Genomic DNA, 20882 nt, shown 5'->3' on the forward strand with positions numbered 1-20882 from the left:
AACGGGCCTTTGACAAGGTGTTACATATGAGACTGCTTGACAAGATAACAGCCCATGATATTACAGAAAAGATACTAACACTGTCAGCAGTTTGGCCTACTGGCAGGAGGCTGAGTCGGAATAAAGTGGGCTTATTCTGATTAGTTTTTGTAACTAGTAGTGTTCTGCAGGGGCTGAAGTTGAATCCGTTCCTTTTCACATTATGTGTTAATGATGGATGACATAATTGATGGCTTTGTGGCCCAGTTAGCAGAGATACAAAGACAGGTGGAGGGGCAGATGGTGTTGAGGAAGCGGGGAGTCTGCAAAAGCACTTGGACAGACTAGGAAGATGGGCAAGGAAATGGCAGATGAATACAGAGTAGGGAAGTGTATGATCATGCACTTTGGTAGGAGGAATAAAGGCAGGCTGTTTTCTAAATAGGGTCTAAATTCTGAAAGTGGAACAGCAAAAGGACTTGTAAGTCCAACTGTAGGATTCCCTAAAGGTTAACTTGTAGCTTGAGTTGGTTGTAAGGAGGGCAAATGCAATGTTAGCACATATTTCAAGATGACTAGAATATAAAGACAAGGATGTAATGCCAAGATTTCACAAGGCATTGGTCAGACCACATTCGGAGTATTGTGAGCAGTTTTGGGCCCCGTATCTAAGAAAGGATATACTGGCATTGGAGAAGGTCCAGATGAGGTTTACAAAAACAATTGCAGGAATGAAAAGGTTAATTCATGAATCATAATCAGAATCAATTTTTCATTGGTATATGTCATGAAATTTGTTAAATTTTACGGCAGCAGTACAATGAAATACATAATAAACAAAAATATAGAGAAAAACTGAGTTACATTAAGTATATATATATATAAAATAGTTAAGTTAACATGAGTAAAATAACAGAAATATAAGTGTGATAGTGTCTGCGGGTTCAAAGCCCATTTAGAAATTGGATAGCAGAGAGGAAGAGGTTGTTCCAGAATCACTGAGTGTGTGCCTTCAGGCTTCTGTATCTCCTTCCTGATGGTAACAGTGTGAAGAGGGCTTGTCCTGGGAGGTGGTGGTCTTTAATGATGGGTGCTGCTTTCCTGAGGCATCGCTCCTTGAAGATGTTTTGGATACTACAAAAGCTAGTACCCATGAAGGAGCTGACTCATTTTACAAGTTTCTGCAACTTGTTTCCATCCTGTACCACAGCCTCCCCCCACACCCTCCCCATCCATACCAGATGGTATTGCAGCCAGTCAGAATGCTCTCCATGGTACATTTGTAGAAGTTTTTGAATGTTTTAGTTGACAAACCAAATCTCCTCAGACTCTGAATAAAATATAGCCCCTGTCTTACCTTCTTTATAGCTGCCTCAATATGTTGCATCCAGGTTAGGTCCTCGGAGATAGGTCCCAGGAACCTGAAATTGCTCACTCTCTCCATCTGAAATTCTGTTAACAATGGTTGCATCATCAGCAAATTTCTAAATGCTGTTTGAGTATGCCTAGCCACTCAATCATGGGTGTAGAGGGAGTAGAGCAGTGGGCTAAGCACACACCCCTATGGAGCACCAGGGTCAATGAGGTGGAGATGTTATTTCCAATCCACACAGAATGTGGTCTTCTGGTTAGGAAGTCGAGGATCAATTGCAGAGAGACGTACAGAGGCATAAGTTCTGTAGCTTTTTGATCTATAGCTGAGCTATAGTCAATAAACAGCATTCTGACATGGGTACTTGCAGAGCCCAGTTGATCCAAGGCTGCACGGAGGGCCATTGAGATCACATCTGCTGCAGACCGTTGTGGTGATAGGCAAATTGCAGTGGGTCCAGGTCCTTGGTGTTGAATCTAGTCATGACCAACCTCTCAAAGCATTGGTGCTACTAAATGATAGTCCTTGAGGCAGTTCACACTGCTCTTCTTGGGCACTGATATAATTGTTCTCCTTTTGAATCAGGTAGGAACTTCTGACCGTAGCAGTGAAAGATTGAAAATGCCTTTGAATACTCCCACAAGTTGGTTGGCACAGGTTTCAGAGCCTTACCAGGTACTCCATCAGGGACTTCTGCCTTGCGAAGGTTCACCCTCTTGAAAGACAGCCTGCTGTTGGCCTCTGAGACATAGACCACAGGGTCATCAGGTGCTGCAGGGATCCTTATAGCTGTGGTTTTATTCTCCCTTCTAAAGGGAACTCGTCTGGTAATGAAACATTGCTGCCATTTCCTTTGTAGGAAGCATTGACTGCAAACCCTGCCAGATTTGACATGCATCCAAGCTCTCCTGGAATTGTTTCTTCAGTTTTGCAATAGCCCTCCGCAAGTCAAACCTGGTTTTCCGATAAGAGCTGGATTGCCAGACTTAAATGCCATAGATCTAGCCCTCAACAGATTATGAATCTCCTGGTTCATCCACTGCCTTTGGTTTGGGGATGTACAGCAAGTTTTCGTAGGGACACACTCATCCACACAGGTTTTAATGAACTGTAGCATACTCATCCAGATTCGAAGATGAATCCCTGAACACAGCGCAGTCCACCGATTCAAGCACTCCTGTGCCTCCCTGGTCCATATTTTCTTGGTCCTTACTACTGCTGCTGCAGTCTTTAGTCTCTGCCTATACTCAGGGAGTAGAAGTACAGCCAGGTGATCAGACTTTCCTAGGCGTGGGCGTGGAGTAGCTCGGTAAACACTCTTGATGGTGGTGTAACCGTGGTCCAGTGTGTTATTTCCTCTGGTACTACAGCTGATTTGTTAATAATAATTATTTTGACTTTAACAAGCTGGTCTGGTTAAAATCCCCCAAAATGATGGCAAAGGCATCAGGATGTGCTGTTTCATGCCTGCTGATTACATCCCTCAGTTCGTCTAGAGCTTGTTTGATATTAGCCTGAGGTGGAATGTACACCGCTACCAAAATAAGCACTGAAATTTCTCGTGGTAGGTAAAATGGCAGGCACTTAATTGTGAGATATTCCAGATCTGGTGAGCAATATCTGGATGTTACTAATACATTAGTACGTCAGAGGAGGTGATGATGAGGGGTACTCTTCCACCTCTGCTTTTGAGAGTCTGACTGACCTATCTTGACAATGTATTGTGATCCTGTCTATTTGAATTGCTGCATCTAGAATGAAAAGGGTTAACTAAAATTCCATAAGAAAGGACACATGTATACCTAATGTCCCTCTGAAACAGCACCTTAGTTCTGAATTGTCAATTTTATTTACCAGAGACTGCTTGCTTGCCAGCAAGATAGTTGGTATTGGGAGTCAAAATCCTCATTTATTTTAAAGGCTACATCAGAAACACATGAAGAGTATTTGATGACTCTGGGCCTATACTTATTGGTTAGAAGAATGAGGGAGGGGAGATTATTGAAAGACACAGATAGAATGACATGGAGAGGATATTTCCAATAGTGGGAGAATATAGGACCAGAGGGCACAACCTCAGAATAGCAGGACAGCCTTTTAATACAGAGATGAAGAGGAACTTTTTTAACCAATGAGTGAGGAATCTGTGGAATTCATTATCGCATTCACCTATAATCTGGTATAAAAGCCACATAATTTGGTATATTTAAAGAAGAGATTAATAGGTTCTTGATTAGCAAGGACATCGAAACTTTTATGGAGAAGGAATGGGGTTGAGGGAAAATAAATCAGCCATGATTGAATCATGGAGCAGGATCGATGGACCAAATGGCATGCTTCTACTCCTAGTCTTTTGAGAAACACTTTATTCATTTGTGTACATTAGCCATAGTCTCCATGTTCCACTAACTAGCCAGTTCTTTAATCAGACCAATAATTTGACCTCCGTTACATGTTTTAATCTATTATTCTTATCAAATGCTTTTGAAAAGTCCTACTGAACTGAACCATATAATGTCCCGTCTATTACAATAAACACTTCCTCAAAAAATTCAATTATGATATACCTTTTGCAAATCATCATTGCTCTTGCTGATCATTTAAAATGTCTTTAAATGCCCAGTCACTCTGTCCTTAATTATAGATTCCACTAACTTCCACACAACAGATGTTATACTAACAGGTGTATAATTTTGTGGTTTCTACTTCTCACATTTCTTAAATAATGGAATTACACTTGTTTCAATTGGTTTGCTAGTTATGAAACTTGCATTAGAGTGCGAAAATGCCATTGGCACATTACACAAGAATGGACACCCGGCAGCTGAATGACGTTTTTAGATCACACCTTGTTTTATTGCTGCTAGGAGGTTATATTATTACACATTTGGTCTCTCAGATGTTATGCTTGTTGCTGCTTACACAGTACAAATTTTCTCCATTTTGAAGTTCAGATCACACCTTTTCTTTCGCTCCTCCTACGATATTTTGGCTATTAGTTTTCATACATTTCAGCTGCAAAAGCTTGAAAAATGCCAACGTACGTCATTGGCATGTATTAGCATATATTACCCCCCTTTAGACTACTTCTCCTAATTGACTCGAGTTTCAGAATTTTCTCACTTTTGGTTTAAATTAGTTGATGAGAAAACATTATTTTTTTCACATCAGTTTCTTTGCACTTGGCTCTGTGGAAATAAATCCTTTTCCTGAAGTTTTTAAGTTTGCTCAACTTATTAAATTATACTTGGGCACAGTCAAGGAAGGTCATTGTTGAAACAAGAAGGAAAATGGTGTTAAAAAATATTGATCAAGGATGTATGTGAGGGTACCAGAATAGCGTTTATCCAAATACCAAGAAATAAAGAGTAACATCTTAAGAAGAATTATATGGAAGGAAAGTGTAAGAAAGGAATGTGGCAAGCAAGCAGCATTATAAAAGGGCAGAGCATCAGTTATAGCTCTGCCATTTTCCCAATACTTTGTAATGCTCGCAGTAAGAGCAAAATGTCACTACACCAATACACACATAATTATAGCATACTGCACATAAAACTCTTGAGACTCCTCATGTTTTGCTAACGTTGAAGCAGAAAAGTTGAGGGAAACCTGTCAGTGATCTAGGGAAGAATAAAACTTGAAAAAATACAAGAACATTGCGGAAAATGAGTTCTGATGAACTGGCTCATTAAAAAAAAATCATGGGAATACTTAACAGCTAAAAGACTTGGACCCAATAATTTTATAGTATTAAGAAAATTAGAAGTTCTGATCAATTTGAAATTGTCTTCATCTCACACTATGAAAACACCAGGACAAATCGAATTTATTTTAAATATATTTGGATAACATTCAATGGTACCATGAAATCATAAGTTGTTGCAATACCAAGGAACCACAGAGAGCAAAACAAAATCTACAAAAGATTATACAGCAGGTCACAAATTTAGGATAAAAAAGTTCGGAGTCTGCTAAGCAATAGCTGCAGTTGGTTGACATGATGGCCATGCACAAATTATAACAAACTTAAGCGATGTTTGTTAGTAAAAAAAGAAAATTTCTCTTGCACCTCATCCTCTGCAAAGCTACCTATTGAAGCCTAGTGTCTTTCATGTACACAAATATCCACAAAACTTCACAGTTCACCTGCTACCGCGAAGACTTTTTGTCTTTTGTTTTAGATAATGATTTAAGGGTCCGACATTACTTACTCAGCAATCTTTACCTTATAGCTTATAAATGGACTTGGAGAGGTAGCTGATCTAAGCAAGCTGACTGAACCAGAATTCTTGACTACTTTCTGCAGAAACTCCAATGAGTCACCTTAAACATCCAAGCCTACAATTTGGTTTGCAATGAGCTTCCAAAAAAAATGTGCAGAGAATTCCCCTTTAAGGAAAGTCATCTTATTACCCTGTGAATATGACTTCATGTACATATTGCCCAAAGGCAGGGAGTGTATTCAAATAAAAGCAGTGAAAAAATCATTTAATTTATTTTCAAAAACTTTTGAAAGGATCTATAATCAACAGCAGTCTCCTTTGTGAATATTTACTTGGAGCCTTAAAGTGAATGCCTATTTGAGCCAAGATCTTTGTATAGAATTGAGTAAGCTAAACATGAAATTAAAGGGCCAAAGGGAAGCTAAGTCATAGTCATTGTGAAATTAATTATATTCCATTTGTAATAATTTACAAAAGGGAATTTGAAATCTATAGCATTTGGCCAAGCATACATGAAATATCCTTGGTGATTGTAACTTCTATTTTCTAATGTGTTCACATGGTAAATCCTGTTTGTTATCAGCAGAGGCTGTCAGCTTCATGCTTTAACTGCTGAGATTAGGTTCATTGTTCAAGGATGTTGGAGGTTTACAGAAAGAGCCAAGCATTGCCTCATCTGCAGCTGTGCAGAGGTAACATTGGTCACAAGGTAGCATATGGATTTCTGAATGACATAATTGAGTAACTGTGCAGTTTCTTCAACTTTGTCCCATTCCACCATTATCTCCAGGCTATATCACACCTCTTGTACCATTCTGCTGTAGACTGGAAATGTGAAGAATAATGACAAATCTGGAACCTGCTGGAAATGTTTGAAGTTGGTAGATAGTGGAGATAGCATCCTTTTGATACTAACATTGCTGTAATGAAGCTTCAGTTCGAGTTTATACTGTCTGTTAAACTTCCTCCCTGCCGTTGGGCACATCTGTATGAAGCATTGTCGCAGGAAAGCAGCATCTATCATCAGGGACCTCACCACCCGGGTAGTGGTGGTGCTGTTGGGAAGAAGGTACAGGAGCCTCAGGACCCACACCACAAGGTTCAGGAACAGTTACTACCCCTCAAACAACAGGTTCTTGAACCACAGGGGCTAATTTCACTCAACTTCACTCGTTCTACCACTGATCTATTTCCACATCATATGGACTCACTTACAAGGACTCTTCATCAAATGTTCTCTATATTTATTGCTTATTTATTATTATTATTATTATTATTATTATTATTACTCTTTCTTTTTGTACTTGTACAGTTTGTTGTCCTTTGCACACTGGTTAGTGAGGTCTTTCACTGGTTCTATTATGGTTATTAGAGTTATTGCATATGCCTGCAAGAAAATGAATCTCAGCATTGTATATGTATCTTGATAAGAAATTTACTTTGAACATTGATCAACCTCTGACCTCCTCTACCATGAAGAACAAGGATGTACAAACAAGGGAACACCACAACTTACAGCTTTCCCTCCAAGTCACACACAATACTGATATAAAAATATATTGCTACATCTCCATTGTCACATCGCAAAGTCCCAATTGTAAATCTCCTGATAAACATTCTGGGACTCCCTCTACCAGAAGAATAGCAGCAGTTCACATTTTTGAATAAACAGAAAATAACTAATAGAAACATATCAACCTTAAGAATTTCCTTCATGCCTGTCTTCCATATGCCTTTATTTAGCCTGGTGCTCCCTCTCAGAGCAATTCCAATGGTTGTCATGTGACTGCTGAAAGACCGCCGGCTTTCAGTGACTGAAGTTGCAGAAAATTATCTCAAGCAAAACAAGTCCTAGAGTACCCCATCATCGACTGTACTTTATCAGTAGATGTGATGCCAATCTGATAGATAACAGGAAGAGCTTTGGCACAGGTGGGCTCATTGATGGTGTAATCCTAGAAGAGGAAAATAGGTTCATGACATGTGACACTACTACCACTAGTCTCCTGGGGGCATTTAAAAATCCCAGCATTCTTTGGAAGGACAGATCACTAGATCATTCTGACATAAGCCAAGGCCCCCAGACACCAGTGTCAACTGTCTGATTTTGCATTGAGCCAAACATTCAGATGGTCTTGTCAGTTTTGCAGAACAGTGGCAAATAGAACTTAATCCAAAGAAGTCTAAGGTAATGCTTTTGAAGTGATGCAACAAGAAGGGGGAAGCAAATCCAAAATAAATGTCAGGATGTTGAGTGATGTGGATGAACAGCAGGACCTCAGAAAGAATATTCATTGGATATCCATTGAATACCAATTAACTAAGTAAAAAGACACACAGGATGCTTACCCTCATTAAAGCAGGAGGTTATGCTGAAAGTGAAAGTAAGACGAATCTGTTTCCTTTAGCAGAAAAAGGGATGAGAGATTGACATAAAGTAATTGTTCAAAGGACTAGAAGTGGAAAGTGTTTTAACTAAGAGGGTGACACTGATCTGGAACATACAGCCTGAAATGACGACAGACTCTCAATACATCAGATGTGTACTTGAAGAGCTATGATCTATAGGCATACAAGGACAGTGTTGGAACATTGGATACGGTTGGACCAGCTCTGTCATAAAAATATTCTGTTCGATTATGTAATACAGGCTTTCTGGCAGATCTGTCAGTGTAACTGAACATTTTACTTTTTGTTAACTCTCAGCCTTTCTCCAGTAAACCCCTCACCTTGGGGGGCCAGGAGCTGTGCTAATCTTCTCTCCTGCTTCAGTTTCAAGCTCTCGTTGCTGGTAACTCATCATGGAACGATCAGCCTCTAAGCTATCTCTAAATTTTGCTCAACAATGAATGTGAACTGATGCTTAAAGTGTGACATCAAGTGGGGATTCTTAACTCCTGTTTTGCACATTTTCCACTGCGCAGCCTATTTGTGAAGGTGTGAAATGAGGAAGTGTGGTCAGGATGGGAGGGAAAGTAAGAGATGAACATATGTACCACCTGCTACCTGTAAACCTAACAGACTGTAGATTGAGCAGGAACGGGAATGTGAGGAGGCAGTTTAGTAACGGCCAGTGTGTTGATTGCATTCACAGTGGAAAGCAATGAGAATAAAATGGCAGTATTTAGAGGATATCCTGGAAGGTGATCACTTGCTAGGGTTATACTAAAGGTCTCCCAATAGTCATTGAGAATTAGAGTAACAGATCTGTAAGCAAATCACAAAACAAGATGTAACAGCCATGGGGATACAGCAGTGGGGATTTTAAGTTTCCCTATTGTGACTGTGATTGCCTACTTTCAAGAAGCTTGGATGAGGCAGAATTTTTCAAAAGTATCCAATAAGTTATTTCTTTTGGGAAGTATGTAGACAGTTATGTAGTAATACTGAACATTATTGTAGGAAATTCTTGGCGGGAGTACAGTCTGCTGTGCATATGTTTTTATAAAAACATAGCTCACTGATGGAATTTCGGATGCCACTATTCAGCTGGACGTGCTCACCTTGTTTCATGTGGACAGGGACGCAGCTCTCTCCGGTAAGAACGCGGTGGTGGCTTGTGTGCTTCCATCGATACAGAATGGTGTAAGAACGCTCTGATGGTTTCCAGACACTAGTGGAGTTTGTGACTGTTAGATGCAGACCCTTTTATTTGCCATGGGAATTCACCACTGTCCTTATAGTTATTCTGTACATTACCCCCCCCCCCCACACTAATGCTAAGGAGGTGCTCTGTGAACTGTACGGGGCTATTAGCGAACTGCAGAATGCACATGGACTGTTTATTGTTGCCGGTGATTTTAACCATGCGAACCTTAAGTCAGTGCTCCCCAAATTCCATCAGTATGTGGACTTTGCAACGAAGGGGGAGAACGCATTGGACCTGATTTATACAAACATCCCCAACACGTACCGGGCAGAGCCCCACCCCCACCTCGGATGCTCAGACCACATCTCTGTTATGCTAATCCCAGCATACAGACCACTCATCAGGCGCTCTAGACCAGTTCAGAAGCAGGTGAAAACCTGGCCAGCAGGAGCCATCTCTGCTCTTCATGACTGCTTTGAGAACAACTGACTGGCACATGTTCAGGGAGGCTACAACCGATGGCGACTCTACCAACTTGGAGGAGTACACAGCATCAGTGACCGGCTACATCAGCAAGTGCACTGATGATGTTACTCTGTCCAAGACCATCACTATATGCGCTAACCAGAAGCCATGGATGACCGTGGAGGTGCGTGCGCTGCTGAGGTCCCGTACCTCTGCCTTCAGAGCAGGCGACAAGGCAGCCCTATCAACAGCAAGGGCCAAACTGTCCCAGGCCATCAGAGGGGCAAAGCGTGCACATGCCCAGCGAATCCACAGTCACTTCCAGGACAGCGGTGACACGCGGCGCATGTGGAAGGGCATCCAGGACATCACCAATTACAAGACAACATCACCTGACTGTGCAGGTGATGCCTCCCTCCCAAATGCGCTGAATAACTTCTACGCCCATTTTGAGGCGGAAAATGATGTGGTGACGAGGAAGTCCACCCCTCCTGTGAATGACCAGGTGCTGTGTCTCACCGTGGCTGACGTGAGAAGAACCCTGTGCAGGAACAACCCACAGAAGGCTGCTGGACCAGACAACATCCCTGGTAGAGTGCTCAGAGGATGAGCAGACCAGCTAGCAGATGTTCTCACTGACATCCTCAACATCTCCCTGAGCAGTGCCACTGTTCCAACGTGCTTCAAGGCCGCCACTATCGTCCCTGTGCCATAGAAGTCTTCAGTGTCCTGCCTAAATGATTACCGTCCTGTTGCAGTCACATCCATCATCATGCAGTGTTTCGAGAGGCTCATCATGAGGCATATCAAGACCCTGTTGCCCCCCTCACTGGACCCCCTGCAGTTTGCGTACCGTCCCAACCGCTCAGCAGACGACACCATTGCCATCACCCTCCACCTGGCCTTAACCCACCTGGACAAAAAAGACACATACGTTCAGATGCTGTTCATAGACTTCAGTTCAGCATTCAACACAATCATCCCTCAGAAACTGATTGGAAAGCTGAGCCTACTGGGCCTGGACACCTCCCTCTGCAACTGGATCCTAGACTTCCTGACTGGGAGACCTCAGTCAGTCCAGATCGGGAGCAACATCTCCAAAACCATCACACTGAGCACGGGGGCTCCCCAGGGCTGTGTGATCAGTCCACTGCTGTTCACTCTGCTGACCCACGACTGTGCTGCAACACACAGCTCGAACCACATCATCAAGTTCACTGATGACACGACCGTGGTGGGTCTCATCAGCAAGAACGACAAGTCAGCTTACAGAGAGGAGGTGCAGTGGCTAACAGACTGGTGCAGAGCCAACAACTTGTCTCTGAATGTGAACAAAACAAAAGAGATGGTTGTTGACTTCAGGAGGGCACGGAGTGACCACTCCCCACTGAACATCAACGGCTCCTCGGTAGAGATCGTTAAGAGCACCAAATTTCTTGGTGTTCACCTTCGCAGAGAATCTCACCTGGTCCCTCAACACCAACTCCATTGCAAAGAAAGCCCAGCAGCATCTCTATTTTCTGCGAAGGCTGAGGAAAGTCCATCTCCCACCCCCCATCCTCATCACATTCTACAGGGGTTGCATTGAGAGCACCCTGAGCAGCTGCATCACTGCCTGGTTCAGAAATTGCACTGTCTCAGATCGCAAGACCCTGCAGCGGATACAATCTCTTCTCCCTCCTGCCATCTGGGAAAAGGCACTGGAGCATTCGGGCTCTCACGACCAGACTTTCTTCCCCCAAGCTATCAGATTCCTCAACACCCAGAGCCTGGACTGACACCTCGCCCTATGGTCTTGTTTATTATTTATCATAATTCCTGAACTGTTTTGTGCACTTTATGCAGTCCTGGGTAGGTCCGTAGTCTAGTGTAGTTTTTTTCTCTGTTGTTTTTTACGTAGTTCAGTCTAGTTTTCGTACTGTGTCATGTAACACCATGGTCCTGAAAAACGTTGTCTCATTTTTTCTATGCTCTGTACATAGCAGTTATGGTCAAAATGACAATAAAAGTGACTTGACTTGAAATGAAACTGGGCAGGTGGTAGAAGTGTGGGTGGGGGCAACATTTAGAGAATAGTGAGCCTAATTCTGCAAGTTTCTAGCTAGTTATGGAAGAGGATAGGACTGTGCCTTATGTTATGATCTTGAATTGGGGGAAGGCTGATTTCAATAGTGTAAGAGAGGACCAGGTGAAAGTAGTTTAACAGTAAATGCTCCTGGGTGGAATGACTGCTGAAAAGTGGAGAAATTAAAAGGAAAGGTACTAACAGTTTAGGTCCAACATGTTCCAGTAAGTGTAAAAGGAAAAGATAAAAATATAAGGAATCCTAGGATGGCAAATAATATTTAAGGTTTGATGAGAAAATAAAAGAAAACATATGGCAGATATGAGCAACATGGGATCAAAAGATTCTCTTAAGGAATACAATGTGTGGCAGAGAACTTAAGAAAAAATTAGGGCAAAATGGATCCATAAAAGATCTCTGGAAAGTAAGATTCAGGAGAATCCCAAATTACTTGAATAATATGTTAGAAGCTTGAGTGTAGCCTGACAATGAGTGGGTACCCATAGGACCATGGGACAGTGCTTATATGAAGACACCTGCAAATTTGTAAATTAGTTTATTATTATCACATGTACTGAGGTACAGTGAAAAGTCTGCTTTGCATACTGTTCATACAGATCAGTTCATTAGAACAGTGCATTCAAGTAGTACAAAACAAAACAATAACAAAGTCCTGATTGAAGTGTTACAGTTAAAGAGGAAGTGCAATGCAGGTAGACAACAAGGTGCAAGGTCCTAACAAGGTAGATTGTGAGGTCCAGAGCCCATTGTTTTGTACTAGGGGACAATTTAATAGTCTTAAAGCAGGAGAGAAGCTGTCATTAAGCCCGATAATGTGATAATCTGGTCCAGAAGGTTAAGGCACATCAATTCAAGGCAAGCTGTTGATTTGAATCCAAAATTAACCTGGCGACGGGAGGCAGAGGGTAGTCACAGAAAGTTGCTTTTTCCTGTATAGAAGTCTGTATTCACTGCTGTACCATAGGGATTGGTAGTGAGATTCAAGCTGTTTGTGATATATATTAAGAGTTTGGATATAAATGAAAGAGGTATGATTAATAAGTTTGTAAACACAAATTTTGGAATTGGTGTAGACTGCAAGGTTGCATAAGGCTACAGCAGGATGTACACTCAGTGGCCACTTTTTTATGTACTTCCTGTACTTAATAAAGTAGCCACTAAGGGTATGTTTTATGGTCTTCTGCTGCTGAAGCCCATCCACTTCACTTCAGAGATGCTCTTCTGCACACCAATGTTCTAACACATGGTTATTTGAGATAGTCAGCTTGAACCAGTCTGGCCATTCTCCGAAGACCTCTCTCATTAACAAGGCACTTTTGGCCATAGCACTGCTGCTCACTGGATGTTTTTTTTTTCTAAACTCATTCTCTCTGAACACTAAAGACTGTTGTGTGTGAAAATCCCAGAGATCAGCAGTTTCTGATATACTCAAACCACCCTGTCTGGCACCAACAATTACTCCACAGTCAAAGCCACTTAGATCACACTTCTTTCCTATTCTAATGTTTGGTCTGAACAACAACTGAATTTCTTGGCCGTGCTTGCATGCTTTTATGCATTGAGTAGCTGCCACACGATTGGTTGATCAGATATGTGCATTAACGAGCAAGTGTACAGATGTACTTTAAAAACGTGGCATCTGAGTGTAGATTAAATGAAAAGCTGGGTGGAGCATTAGCAGATGGAAATTAATCCAGAGGTACATGAAATTCTATGAGGCCGAGTCAAAGCAGATAGTCAGAATATTTTTCCCTTTTAGTAAGGGTATCAAGAAGAAGACAGTACAGATTTAAGGTAAGAGGAAGAAGTTTTAAAAGATATTTAAGGGAATAGGGGTTTTTAAACAAAGAAAGTGTTTGATAGCAGGAGCTTAATGCCAGATGAAATGGTGAACTTAGATACAATCACTAAATTTAAGGGACATATATAGATTGGCTCTTAAAAAGACAAGGATACTAGTCCAAATTTTGAAGTAAATTTATTATTAAAGTATGTAAACAATATACAGCCTTGAGGTTCATCTTCTTGCAGGCAGTCACACAAAAAAAGAAACACAACAGAATCCACAAAAACACACACACAACAAAGACCAACTAACATCCAGGGTGTGAAAAAGAACACGGTGCAAATAATACAAAAGTAAATAAATAATAGATAAACATGATCTGCAGAGACCTCAATAGTGAGTCTACATGCTGAGGTGAGTGCGGTCAGTTCAGGGGCCTGATGGCTACAGGGAAACAGCTGCTCATGAACCTGGCAGCCTGGGACCCAGGACTCCTGCACCTCCCACCCGATGGGAATCAAGGGGAGATGGGTCAAGCGCAGCAGGTGGGGCGGGTTCAGGTTGGGAGTTTTGCCTGACATGGAAATGTGAGCTGAACACTGGTTCACTTTCAACTCTTGGGCCTTGATGCTGTAATCTGGCCTGAAGTCTGCCCAGTGATTTGTAAATGAAATTGTGCAGATGGGCTAAAAGTTTAACATGGACTTAATAGACCAAAGAGCTCATTTCTGTGATTCAGTGACTCTGATTATCTCTTCTATTGACCTCAAGCTTTAGCTTAACCTCCAGAAATGCTGCCTGGCCCATTGAGTTCAGAGAAATAGCAACACCCTAGCCTAAACATCTGTCCCCTCTCTGCCTACCTCATTCTAAGAATAGTAAGCTGGCTTTTAGTACAGGAAGACAGATTTAAGTGAAAGCAGCTACAAATCTAGGCCACTGTTGAGCTGATGTATCAACAAACTATGCAGACTGTACGATCTTCACAAAGAAAATATTATGAGTAGATCACATGGAGTTGGTATACACATGCTTTACATTGAATAAGTATGGGCTAAGGATGAAGTGTAAATTAGAGAGTTTTAATTTAGTCCCTTTTATATTTTCTCCAGCATATTAACATGTTTCATCTTAAATGACTCTGAAGCTCCTTGTGCAGCTGGTTGTTTTCAGTATAATTATGCATTATTTTGTGAAGCAATATACTAGCATTTCCTGAAAATGGAGAAAAAATTTACAAGGATTTTATATACTGTACCTGCATTGATCAAAGCCCAGGTTTGATTAATTTCACGTAGGGAAGGATAGTGGTCACAATCTTGGAAGAAAGTTGGTAACTCATTCTTATTAATTTCCTTCCAAAACTCTCTCTTTGCAAACATGTCTTCATATTCTGCAAACAAGCAAAATTACCTGAATCACTTACATTCAGATTTAGAGATTTTCATAAAATTCCACTGATTTATGACATGATGGGCTATATGAACTGAATCTAAAATTACTTTGACAGAAATGATAATGTCTGGATTAATATAATCAATATGTTTCAACCCAGAGGATTAAAATGCCTCTGCATGAGCAATATTCCATTTTGTTTCCTTTCCTTTTTGTCATTTTCTTCCCTTCATTGATAGTGTTGCCATTAAACTACAGAAATATTCTATGGCCAAGGCTTACTAAATCTGTAGGATAGGAAGCCTGTAGCATCTTATTGAATAGAACACTGAAATATAAAAATGAAATCTGGGAAGATGAGTGTAAATGGATCAGAAGGATGAGTTCTGGGAATATTTGTGATCAGCAGAAATTACAACATATTGAGCACTGTAAACAAAATCTCCAATTAAACAAATGCAATTAGGTAGATATTCTGATTTGTTGGTTTTTGAAAGCATGTTAGTCAAGAAGTGGAAGTAGTGGGAAAAGACTAATTCCGTCCATCCCAATAAATAATGCCTCGCATTTAGTCACAGGAATTGAAAATTAACTGTGCCATAAATCAAATAGGAGGCCATTTAAGGGATGGAATGTGCACCACCAGTTTCACTTTTGCAAACACTTGAAATCATCCATTGGCAGAACAAAGCCTCTACCAGCAATATCTGTAAATATCTTAAGTTTTATTTACTTTGGAGAGAAAGAGAAAATAAATTTGGATTATTCCAACTTCGTTCTGAATATCTGTTCATAGCACAAAACTATTTATTATTAGGCATGAATTCCTTTAAAGTGACAATTTGATTTAATTATTAAGGGCTAGCAAAGGAAATGACACTGAAATGTATAAGATGCATACTAAGACTGGTTTGGGGTATAGGGAATTTTATCAAGTATTTTCCTATAGTGAGAAACATGTAATTATTTTTTTAATCAAAGGAGACAGCCCTGCTATATAATTACTCCAAATTAACAAAGGATATGTACCCTAGACAAATGTGTTCAGTACTATTTTGAAAATTATAAAAGGCAGGACTAAATACAACAAAATCTATGGAAACGTCCAACAAGTTAATTAACTTCAGAAATACCGTTTATGCATCCAGCATCATCGAGTTTTATTTACCAATATCTTTCTTTTCTATAGCCAGCATTTCTGAAGGGAACAGTTTCCTGATGTACACTATTAGAGCCAAAGATTTCCTGTCATTTGTTTGATAATCTCCTTTTTGAGGAAACTCTTGAAGATGTCCTCAATAGTTGGGAGAGTTGAGGGAGCTGGCTGAGTATCCAACCCTCAACAACCTCTTGTGATCTTGCTTTGGGTACACCATATCATGCTGTAATACAACCAGTCAGAATTCTTTTTCACTGTATATCTATCAAAATTTGCAAGAATGCTTGGTGCCATTTCAATTCTCCTCAAGCTCTAACAGAGCAGAACTGCTGTCAGGCTGTTTTCATGATTGCATCCATGTGTTTGGCCCAGGATGTTGACAACCAGAACATTGAAGCTGCTTTCCACCACCTACCCCTCTTGATGACTGCTGCATATTCTCCTAACGTATCTGTCCTGAAGTCCACAATCAATTCCTAGTTCACCCATGGCCTCACCTGGGTCATTTGTATGCATATAGCAAATTCATTTAATCATGTTAAACTCTGCAATGAATTCATCATATAAACTATTTGTGAGGGAATGCAAACCTTGTTGATGAAACCTACTTTCATTGTGAATCTTCATTTCATTTCCTTCAAAATTAGTATAGACATACTGTGGTACAGAGAACTAAATGTACTACTGCGGAATAAAGTAATCTGAGCTCTTTTTTTCTGAACTTTTGGAAATAAAGGGCAACATTCTATTCGTCTTCTTATTAATTATCATTATTATTTATTATTGTTATTCCTAACCATTAGTTTTTAATGATTCTCCTTTTAGACTTCTAGTCCACTGTTCTAGATTCTTACAATTTCTTGCAAGTTTTTGTTAAGGAAAGACTTCTTCTCCCAGAGAATTGTGGGTGTCTGGAATGCACTGCCTCAGAAGGTAGTGGAGGCCAATTCTCTGGATGCTTTCAAGAAGGAGCTAGATAGGTATCTTATGGATAGGGGAATCAAGGGATATGAGGACAAGGCAGGAACCGGGTATTGATAGTAGATGATCAGCCATGATCTCAGAATGGCGGTGCAGGCTTGAAGGGCCGAATGGTCTACTTCTGCACCTATTGTCTATTATTTAGAAAATTCTATATTTAAACTTTCCTGCATCCTAATATTCACAAAAGAACTTACTAATATATTGCATCATTTTATTTATCAAGACCTTCTGGCCCAATGAGCCTGTACTGCCCAAGTATACCCCTGTGATATATTAACCCACTAAGCACTATATCTGAACTGTGGGAGGAAACCAGAGCACCCGGAGGAAATCCATGCAGTTATGAGGGGAACATACAAATACCTTACCATCAGCCATGTTAATTGAATCCAGTCACTGACACTTAAATAAACCGGCATTACATCACTGCCTCATTTGTATTTACTTATTATCTCTGCAATCATTTTGTTCTCCACCTTCATAATGTCTTGCATCTGACTATTAAATTTTGCTTTTCATATGTCCCACTTGGTCTATTGTAGCTGGATTTTCCTCTACTAATTTCCACCTGGAGCTCAATTCTAGAAACCATTTAAAATTGCTGATTGGTTTATTCCAAATTTCAAGAGACTTTTAAGGAAGCACATTGGTCACCCTGATTCACTATCCCTGATTTCCTCATGTGCAGACCCCAGTCAGTTCAGATTGGCAACTCTTCAACAATCCCCATCAGCACAGGCGCACCACCAGGCTGTGTGCTTCGCCCCCTACTCTACTCACATTACACTTATGACTGTGAGGCTAAGTAATTCCAATGCCATATTTCAGGTTGCTGACGACACCACTGTTGTTGGCTGAATGAAAGGAGGTGATGAATCAGCACAGAGGAAGGGGACTGAATGAGCGGTGCCACACCAACAACTGTTCACTCAGTGTTAGCAAAACCAATGAGCTAATTATTGACTACAGGAAGAGGAAACTGGAAGTCCATGAGCCAGTCCTCTTTAGAGGATGCGAGGTGAAGAGGGTCATTAACTTTAAACTCCTTGGCATTATCATTTCAGAGGATCTGTCCTGGGAGATCCTGTCCTGCCCGCAAGTGTCATTACAAAGAAGCCATGGCAGCATCTCTACTTTCTTAAACGTTTGTGTAGAATTGACATGTCATCCAAACTTTTGACAAACTTCTGTAGATGCACAGTATAGAGTATCCTATGCCATGAGTATTGAGCATCCTGACTGGTTGTATCATGGCCTGGTATGGAAATACCCATGCCCAAGAATGGAAAAGCTTACAGCAAAGCAGTGGATCCATCGCAGGAAAAGGCCTCCCACCATTGAGCACATCTACAAGGAGTGCAGCCACAAGAAATCCCCATCCATCGTCTAGGACCCCCACCACCCAGGCCATGCTCGCTTTTTGCTGCTACCATCAGGAAAGAGGTACAGGAATCTTACATCCTACACCACCAAGTTTAGGAACAGTTATTACCCTTCAGCCATCAGGCTCCTGAACCATAAGACCATTAGTCATAGGAGCAGAATTAGACCATTCAGTCCATCGAGTCTGCTCTGCCATTCCATCATGGCTGATCCCGGATCCCACTCAATTCTATACACCCTGCCTTCTCGCCATGTCCACTAATGCACAACCAGTGTAAATAACTTCACTCACTCCAAAACTAAACTGATTTCACAACTTATGGATTCACTTTCAGGGACTTTACAACTCATGTTCTCAGTATTATATATTTACATTTTTTTTGTACTTATATAGCTTGTCTTCTTTCGCACAATAGTTGTTAGTTTTTTTGTCTGTAGCTTTTTCATTGATTCTATTGTATTTCTTTGATTTTACTGTGAATGCCGGTAAGAAAATGACTTAGACGTATTTTGAAAATAAATTCAATTTTTTTAAATTTCCTTTGAAGTCAGTTAAAAATTTTGAAAAATGTATAGTCAGGTAAGCAAGGAAGTATCGTATTTCACTGCGATAATGTTTGCATCAATAAACCACTTACTTTTTTTTCTATTAAGCCAGTCTTCAAAATCTGAGTACACCAAAGGTATTGGCTCCCAGGGGGCATGAAACCGCCTCCGTAGACGGGTCATCATCTGCCGATATTGTCTTACAACAGCTGAAAGGGACTTTCCTTGGCTCAAAGCCTTTAATGAAAGAGATGAGTGCCATATTGCACATATTAATGGTTTGCATTTAACTATTCTGGCACAAGCACATTTCTCTTATCTTATATTCTCAAAAAACTCAAGTAAATTTACCAGACATGACTTGTCTTTCATGAAACCACATAGATTTGATTTGATGAGACAGGGTACCCCTGCTTTAGGGCAGTTCAAGTAACGGAAATTCACCCTTATAAAATTTGCAAATAACTACTGAAAATAACTGAGGCATGGAATTTAAAAAATCACTCTTTCAGAATTCATGTGAAAAAAGGTAAACACAAAAACACAAGTTGTGCAATCCCCTCACAGACAGTCCTTCTCCAGCTTTCCTTATCCTGTGCTCATTTCTCCCACCCATTGCGGCTTCTGTGGCACTGCATCGAGTGGGTCTTGATATTTTCCTTGAACCTCTTTTTCTGCCCTCCTGCAGTGCGCTGTGCATCCTTGAGTTGGCCGAACAGGAGTTGTTTAGGGAGGCAGGAGTCAGGCATACGGATGTGGCCAACTCATCACAGTTGGTGTTGAGTCAAGATTGTGGCTATGAAGTTAATGTTAGTGTCCTCCAGGATGCTTGAGTTAGTACGCCTGTTCTTCCCGCTAATTCTCAGAATATTTGGTGTAAGTTTCTAGGGATTTTATGTGCCTGCTGTATGACTCTAGCCCAGAAAACCAGCAAAATATATTGGCAAGATCAATGCAATAGACTCTGATTTGTCTTGAATATGGTCACAATGAAATAATCCAAGTAAAACACTGCAAAACCTAAGGCAAAAGAGGCGACCATTACAGACAAGAGTAACTTTACCAATGGACTGAGCATTAAGAAGAACTCAGACTTAGCTGTTATTCTTCAGTTTCCAAAAATGCAGGAATTATACCAAATACAAACAATGTGGCAAAGCCTGTCAAAAAACTTAGCCTTCAAATACACAAGGCATTGATCAGAAAATACAAAAACGCCTCAAAACAATTGAAAGAAAGCTTATGACCAACCTCAGGTACAATTTTTGTGTGATAAAAATAAAAAAAAACTCATGATCTAATTCTAAAGGATGCAAACTCATTCATTCTATAAGAAGGAACTGGAGGACAGCAGATTGCAAAAGTACTAAGATGATATCTCCGCTTAGCTGGCAAAGTTCTTCAAAAGTCTGTAAGTAAACAACCAAGGCCCTGCTAGACATTCACTGCTAAAATATCTTGATATATTTTCAACATAAATTTACAAGGAAAGAAACATTAACAACCGGCATCTTCCATGCAGCAGTTGTTGATTTACAAAATGCCTTCCATATAGCAGGAAGGTCCTGTTGAAAATTAGACAATAAAATGAACTCAATGAAGGATTGAAGGCAACTATCTTGAATGAGAGTAAACAATGATCCGATTTCAGCTCAGTGTTTAATTCAATCATCGCTCAGAAGCTGGTGGGTAAGCTGTCCTGGTTGGGTCTCAGCAACTTGGTCACTGCTGACACAGGACTGCACTGCTAGATCCTGTTTAAATCAAATCATCAAGTTCACTGATGACACAACAGTGGTTGGCCTCACTAACAGCATTGACAAGATGGACTACAGAGAAGATGAAGAGCGGCTGGTAGAGTGGTGCGAGCACAAAAACTTGACTCTCAGCGTGGACAAGACCAAAGAATTTATTG

General features: G+C 40.6%; 1 protein-coding gene across 1 annotated transcript in view; it reads right to left on the reverse strand.

The window, feature by feature from the left end:
• Positions 1 to 20882, reverse strand: part of LOC132390822 (uncharacterized) — a 258761-nt gene that overhangs the window by 59518 nt on the left and 178361 nt on the right. Inside the window, exons 10-11 of the mRNA XM_059963366.1 lie at positions 19060 to 19204; positions 14759 to 14893 (exon numbers count right to left, since the gene is read on the reverse strand). Coding sequence (XP_059819349.1) covers positions 14759 to 14893; positions 19060 to 19204 — 280 coding nt within the window. The remainder of the gene's footprint in view (positions 1 to 14758; positions 14894 to 19059; positions 19205 to 20882) is intronic.

The sequence above is a fragment of the Hypanus sabinus genome, chromosome 3, assembly GCF_030144855.1.
Source record: "Hypanus sabinus isolate sHypSab1 chromosome 3, sHypSab1.hap1, whole genome shotgun sequence".
Taxonomy (NCBI): Eukaryota; Metazoa; Chordata; class Chondrichthyes; order Myliobatiformes; family Dasyatidae; genus Hypanus; species Hypanus sabinus.